The sequence below is a fragment of the Elephas maximus genome, chromosome 11 (assembly GCF_024166365.1).
Source record: "Elephas maximus indicus isolate mEleMax1 chromosome 11, mEleMax1 primary haplotype, whole genome shotgun sequence".
NCBI lineage: Eukaryota > Metazoa > Chordata > Mammalia > Proboscidea > Elephantidae > Elephas > Elephas maximus.
The window spans coordinates 111193172-111200714 of NC_064829.1; the positions used below are offsets into that span (position 1 = coordinate 111193172).

Consider the following 7543-nt stretch of genomic DNA (forward strand, 5'->3'; position numbering starts at 1 on the left):
TGAGAAAGGTTGCTAGTTCCAGTCTACCCAGAGGTGTCTCAGAAGAAAAGCTTGGCAGTTGACTTTCATAAAATCAGCCACTGAAAACCCTATGGAGCACAGTTCTACTCTGACACACATGACGTCACCACGGGTCACCAGGAGACAGAGTCACATCGAAGGCAACTGCTGTAATAGGCAAATACACAGAGCCAAAAAGTCCAGTAGTGGTTACCAGGGGCTGGAGGGAGGGCAACACAGAAGCTGCTGTTTAATGGGTACAAAGTTTTGCTTGGGATGACTAAACACTTTTGGAAATAAATAGTGGTAATGGTTACATTACATTATAAACATACTTAATACCACTGATTTATACACCTAAAAAATGGTTAAAAGGGGTAAATTTCATGTTATGTGTTTTGTTGTTGGGTGTCATCAAGTCAATTTCAACTCATATGACCCCATGTGACAGAGTAGACCTGACCTATAGGGTTTTCTAGGCTGCTATGGGAACAGATTGCCAGGTGTTTCTCCCACTGAACAGTTAGGTGGGTTCGAACCACCAACCTTTCGGTTAGCAGCCAAGTGCATAACTGTTGTTCTACCAGGGCTCCTCACATTATATATATTTTACCAAATCAAACCCACTGCCGTCAAGTCGATTCTAACTCATAGCAACCCTGTAGGACAGAGTAGAACTGCCCCATAGGATTTGCAAGGAGCGCCTGGGGGATTCGAACTGCTGACCTTTTGCTTAGCAGCCATAGGTCTTAACCACTACGCCACCAGGGTTTCCACATATTTTACCACAATAAAAAAAAGTTTTAAAAATTTCATGATTATAACAATCTAAATTTTATGGTTATAACACTCCATGTTTTTGGTATTTTAGAGTCCTAAGGGTCCAATGTTTTAACAGCCTGTGACTATGAAGTTATAATAAGACTCTGAGGGCCTGAGGTTCTAAAGGTCTTTGCTTATAAAGTTTCAATGATGATGATTAAAGTCCTATGAATATAAAGTGCTAAATTTCAAGGGTCTACAATACATGTCCTGCATTCGTATGCATTTAAAATACATGTTCTGAAGGTCTAAGGTTCTAAGAGTCTATACCTATAAAGTTCTCTAGTCTCTCTCATACTGATTTTTTAAGTTGTGCATAACGAAACATACAACAACTCAAAACTTCTACATGTACAGTTCAGTGGCATTGATTACATTCTTCAAGTTGAGAAACCATTTTCACTATCCTTTTCCAAATTATTCCACTACCATCAACACAAACTCAATGCTCCCTAAGCAAAAGTTCCCCCTTTCCCCCTCCCTCCACCCCTGGATTACACCTCCACATAAAGAAAACAAAAATCCTCACAACTGGACCAATAAGCAACATCATGATAAATGGAGAAAACATTGAAGTTGTCAAGGATTTCATTTTACTTGGATCCACAATCAAGGCCCATGGAAGCAGCAGTCAAGATATCAAACAACACATTGCTTTGGGCAAATCTGCTGCAAAAGAACTCTTGAAAGTGTTGAAAAGCAAAGATGTCACTTTAAGGACTAAGGTGCACCTGACCCAAGCCATGACATTTTCAATCACCTCATATGCATGTGAAAGCTGAACAATGAATAAGGAAAACTGAAGAAGAATTGGTGCCTTTGAATTATGGTGTTGGCAAAGAATATTGAATATACCATGGACTGCCAGAAGAACGAATAAGTCTGTCTTAGAAGAAGCACAGCCAGATTGCCCCTTAAAAGCGAAGATGGTGGGTCTCATGTACTTTGGACATGTTATCAGGAGGGACCAGCCCCTGGAGAAGGACATCATGCTTAGTAAAGCAGAGGGTCAGCAAAAAAGAGGAAGACCCTCAATGAGATGGACTGACACAGTGGCTGCAACAATGGGCTCAAACACAGCAACAGTTGTGAGGATGGCACAGGACCGGGCAGTATTTCGTTCTGTTATACATAGGGTCTTTATGAGTTGGAAGCGACGGGACGGCACCTAACAAACAACGACAACAACCCACCCCTGGTAGCCACTAATAATCATTGGCTTCCATGTATTTGCTTATTTCATATAAGTGAGATCATATATTTCCTAGGGGCATTTGATCATTAAGTGAGGTCCTTTTGCGACTAACATATTTCGCTCGGCATGATTTCTAGGTTCAGCCATGTTGTGGCATGTCTCGGGACTTGGTTTCTCTTATGGCTTTGCTTATATTATTTTAACACATGAAAGTAGAGCGACCAATCATTCCAGCTTGCCTATGCCTGAGGTGTGCTCTCTGAGGCCTCCAGCACTGATTCTCTGAATCAGAGATTTGAAGTGTCTTCATTCTCACTTGATCACATCCTGTCCCTGCTCAAAAATGCTAAAACCTGGACAGTCCCAGGCAAACCAGGACAAGTTGGTCTCCTACCTCAAAGTTCTTAGGCCCTATTCTTCTAACCCGAGATTCTAAAATTTATGATTATGAAGTCCTCAGTTTCTATATTCAACACCCCTCTGTTAGCTTGTCGTACTGTGGTGGCTTGTGTGTTGCTATGATGGCAACGTTTCGTTCCATTGTACGTTAAGTCACCATGAGTCAGACTCAGCCCGATGGCAGCTAACAGGAACGGCAAGGTTCTATGAGTATTAGAGTTTAGGTTTCTAAGGATTAAAGATTGGAAGGGTCAATGAGTGCAATTTCTCAGGGCTATGATTATAAAAAGGAGCCCTGGTGGCGCAGCGGTTAAGCACTTGGCTGCTAACCAAAAGGGGCGCAGTTGGAACCCCCCAGCCTCTCTTCAGGAGAAAGATGTGACAGTCTGCTTCTGCGAACATTTACAGCCTTGGAAACCCTATGGGGCAGTTCTACTCAGTCCTGTACGGTCACTATGAGTCAGAATTGACTTGATGGCAATGGGGTTGGGTTTTGGCTTGGACGATTGTAAAGGTCTGTATATCCTAAGGTCTCCGTTTCTAAAAGCCTAAGGCTTGCAGAATATCTGAGTATGATGTTTCGAGGTCCTAAGATCTGAAAGTTTTCCATTTCAGGATTCCAAGGGAGTATACTTAGAAAGTCCCCCCACTTTTGGAATTGTACATTTCTAAGGTTCTAAGGCTGTGCTGCCCAATATGGCAGCCACAAGCCATGTGTGGCTACTTAAAGGTAAACGAGTTCAAATTAAATAAAATGAAAAATCTAATACCTGAGTTGCACTGGCCACATTTCAAGGTCTCAACGGCCACATGTACTAGCAGTTACCATCTTGGACATCATAGATCTTTCTGCCATTGCAGAAAGTTCTACTGGATAGTGCTAGTCTAAAGATTCAAGCTCTAAGTGTCTCCAGCTCTATTCCCACCCTCCAGACCACCAAGGTCTTGTGGCACTAAGGGCCACAGGCACAGACACCATCCTGGCAGACCCCTCCCCCTTCCCTCTCTTCCTCTTGTCCCACTCCAGCCCACGCCTCCCAGGTACCTGCCAAGGCCTTGATTCGGGAGCACTCAAAGAGTGAGGCAGCTGTGGTGGAGGCAGCCGGCAGCTCCCGCTCCCAGCCCCGATCCGGACTGTCCCAGCGGGCTGTAAGGTTGTTGTTGTTAGGGGCTGGCAGGCCCTCCATGTTGTCCACTTCCCCTGGTACCTGTGCCATCAGGGAAGGTGAGGCCTAGGATGGAGAGAAGTAGATTAGGGCTTGAAATGAGGCCCAAGCTCAGAGGCCCTCCTTCTAACAATGACTGTCTGGGCTTCAGTTTTCCTGTCTTTAAAGTGTTCACCCTGACCAGTTCACAGGGCTGTGGTAAAGCACCCAGCTTGGCTCCTGGCATAAGGCAGAACCAAAACCAAACCAAACCTGCTGCTGTCAAGTCCATTCTGACTCCTAGTGATCCCATAGAACAGAGTAGAACTGCCCCACAGAGTTTCCAAGGAGTGGCTGGTGGATTCGAACTGCTGACCTTTTGGTTAGAGGCTTGGCAAATTGTCACTGTTATTATTATTAGAACAATATTTTTCTATTATTAGAACAATAATATTGTTGTTGATAGAACTATAATGCATTTATTGAGAATATGCTCTGTGCTAAGCACTTTCTATGCATTATCTCAATTCCCACAAATTTAATTCCCGAAGTATAGGCTATTATTAGGCCCATTTTACAGTAAAGGAAGCTGAGGCACAGAGGGGTTAATTCACTTACCTAAGGTTACACAGCTAGTAAGTCATGAAATTAGGATTCAAACGCCAGGCGCTGTGATAGAATGATTGCATTAACAGCCGAATTCTTCATCCTGGTAGCCACGCCCTTAAGGAGTCCTGGTGGCACAGTAGTTAAGCACTGGGCTGCTAACCAAACATTGGTGGTTCAAACCCATCAGCTACTCTGTGGGAGAAAGATGTAGCAGTCTGCTTCCATAAAGATTACAGCCTTGGAAACCCTATGGGGCAGTTCTACTCTGTCCTATAGGGTCGCCATGAGTCAGAATCGACTCCATGGCAACGGGTTTTTGTTTTGTAGCCATACCTTTTGCCATGTAACTCTCCAGTGTTCTTCTATTGTGGGGGTGAAAGGGGTGGAAGAGTGGGGGGACGTGTCCCACCTCTTGCCACTGGGCTTTGTCATATGACTTGCTTTGGCCAATAGAATCAGGTAGAAGTGATGGTATGGCGGGTCTGAGCTCAGGACTCAAGACACCTTGCATCTTTCTGCCTGGGCTCAACTGTGGCTGAGAAAAAAACATGTTTGGGCTAGTCCAAGGCCAAGGCCCCAGTCACTGCAGCCAAGGCCAGACAGAGCAGCCAACAGCTACCACCCCGCTCCCCAGATGTGAGTAAGCTCAGAGGAGACCAGAAGAACTGCCGGGCTGAGCCCAGCCAAAACCTCAGACCCAAGGGCTAACTAAATGTTTAGTGTTTTAAAGCGCTAAGATTGGGGACGGTTTGTTATGCAGCATTATTGTGGCAACAGCTGACTGCCATATCATCTGACTCCAGAGCTATGCTCCAGAACGCTAAACCCACTGCCGTCAAATTGACTAACTCATGGCGGGCCCCGTGTGCATAGAGTAGTACTGCATTCCATGAGGTTTTCATGACTGTGTCCTTTCGGAAGCAGATTGCCAGATCTTTCTGCCCAGGCACCTCTGGGCGGGTTCCAACCACCAACCATTCAGTCGTGGTGGACCGCTTAACCATTCGAGTCACCGAGGGGCTGCTCTAGAGCCCTACTAGATAGTAAATATGAAACTTAAAGGGATAGGTGATGTCAGATACATCTCCTCCACTCTCCCAGCCACCCCACACCTGATTCTAAGACTAAGAAAAGAAGGAATTGAGGGGAGATCAATGTCACTCCTTCTCAAAAGGCCTAGACACTTGCCAACCCATTAGACTCTAGGAGGGCAGTGTGTGGGTCTTGGTCAATGGGGTGGAGACTCTGCCCTTTGGAGGACACATCAAAATCCATTCTTATTCTTCCCTTCTTCCATGGAAAGCTGTAAAGTGGGCACTTGGTACCTACCTGCTGTGTGACCTTGGCCAAGTCACTTCCCCTCTCTGGGCCTCAGTTTGTTTATCTGTAAAATGGGGATAATAATGGTACCCATTTCCCCGGGGCATTTGACGATTAAGTGAGCTCATAATGCTGGTAATAGTGGTATCTGATACACAGCAAGCCCTCAGTACATGTTCCGTGTCTGGTCTGAGGTCACACAAAAACGAGTTCAATCTTGCTTTCTTCTTGCTGTGTCTTTAACCTGGTATCTTTAACGTGGCTTCTCTGTGCCTCAGTTTCCTTCCTGTTAAACAGTGATCACGACTGTCTCATCAATGGAGGGCACTTGGGGATGGGTTTCATGAGCATTCCCTCAGGCCAGGGAGCAGCCCAGGCCATTACGTGATTGAATGGGAAAGGCAGCCTGGAGAGGGCGGTGGGGAAGGTGGGGAGACGAGTCCCACAGCCCCAGCAAGGGCTGGCGGGGCGCGGGGCTGGGGGCGGGATCAGAAGCTTTAACCCTTCGCAGGCCGGCCGAGCCTGTCTTTCCCCGCAGTCCAGTCACGGTGCCCAAGGAGGGGGCCCTGCGAAGGCCAAGGCCTGATGGTAGGACCCACGCATGGAGTGGAGGCTGCACTGGGTTGGGGGGGGGCTTGTTTTGCCCTAGACTCCTCACCTCCCCCACAGCCAGGGAGACCCCCGGGGTTCAGGCCATGCCCACCGCGCGCCGGGGAAGGATGCTCGGGCAGGTGGGGAGATGCTGCCAGGGAGGGGCTGTTGGCCCGAACGCCTCTCACCTGGGCCCGCGGCCGCCGGTGCGGCCGTCCGTGCAGCTCGCCCCGCCAGCCGCTCTCCCTGTCGGCGTCCGCAGCCCGGCCCGGCCCGGCTCGTCTCGGCCCTACCGGCCCAGCGGTTCGGCCGGATCCGCATGCGCCGCCGCCGCCGCCGCCGCCGCCGCCGCCGCCGCGCCTCCCCCCGCTCGCGCGGCCGCCGCTCTGGGCGCGTCCCCGGGACCCCCTCCCGCCCGCGGCCCCCCACTGCCTCGCCGCCTGCAGCGCTGGCCCACGCGTGGTCACACACCCGTCCACTGCGTGTGATACACAGCTGCACTCGTGGGGGCCAGAGGTAGCGTCACACTCTCAAACGGAGTCACAGACTCCCACACTGTCATACACACACGGGATCACACAGCGTCACGAACACCCACATCCACACACACCCAGTGTCACCCGCTCGTATGGGGTCACACAGGGTCAAACATTCACCACGCAGTCACATATTCGCATGTCGTTCCACACTGGAACAGTGTCACAAGCTGTAACACACTCACGTAGTGTCACCACCACTCGTACGGTATCACACAGTCACACACGTCCACACACTCCATGGGGTCACAGAGTCATATACTCACATATCACACACGGCCTCGCAATCACATTGTCAAACTCTCTTACACACTCACACTTCTCACTCTAGTCACACACATGGGGTCACACACCCATGCGCCCATATATCACAGTCACTGGGTCACAAATAACATCACAACAACAGCAACACCTACAGCCACACACTCAAACGGGGTCACAGGGTTACAATTCTTACATGACATACATGATGTCACACACTGTCACAGTCTATAGAGTCACACTCTCCCATATAGTACATCTCACACACGTCACGCACTCACACTGTATCACACAGCGTCATGATGATGCCTAGAGCACTACAGACTGACACACAGTGTCACCAACAGTATCACCATAAGGTCACACAAGAACGACATCAGTGCCTGCCACACGTGGTGCCATATAGTCTCATACTGTTACACAGTGTTACAGGATGGCACGTGGTGTCAACCACAACCGTGCTCTTCCTTGGGTCACGGGATCACACACACAGGTACACTGTGTCACACACACAGGTACACTGTGTCACACACGACCCCACATCGTCCTCCCTCACTTTTCCCCCTTGCAGTTGTGAGGAGGCCTGGGGCGACCTGTGAGTCCCAGGTCGGCCTCCAGGCACTAGGAGAGGGGAGCGCGGGTTAGGGGGGCCGGTGGGCGTGGTC

The 7543-nt window shown here is 49.0% G+C and overlaps 1 protein-coding gene across 1 annotated transcript in view; it reads right to left on the reverse strand.

The window, feature by feature from the left end:
- SPTBN4 (spectrin beta, non-erythrocytic 4) overlaps positions 1-6344 on the reverse strand; it is a 111492-nt gene extending 105148 nt beyond the window's left edge. The window contains exons 1-2 of the mRNA XM_049901564.1: positions 6270-6344; positions 3462-3648 (exon numbers count right to left, since the gene is read on the reverse strand). Coding sequence (XP_049757521.1) covers positions 3462-3633 — 172 coding nt within the window. The 5' untranslated portion in view covers positions 3634-3648; positions 6270-6344. The remainder of the gene's footprint in view (positions 1-3461; positions 3649-6269) is intronic.
- Between the last annotated feature and the right edge of the window lie 1199 nt (positions 6345-7543).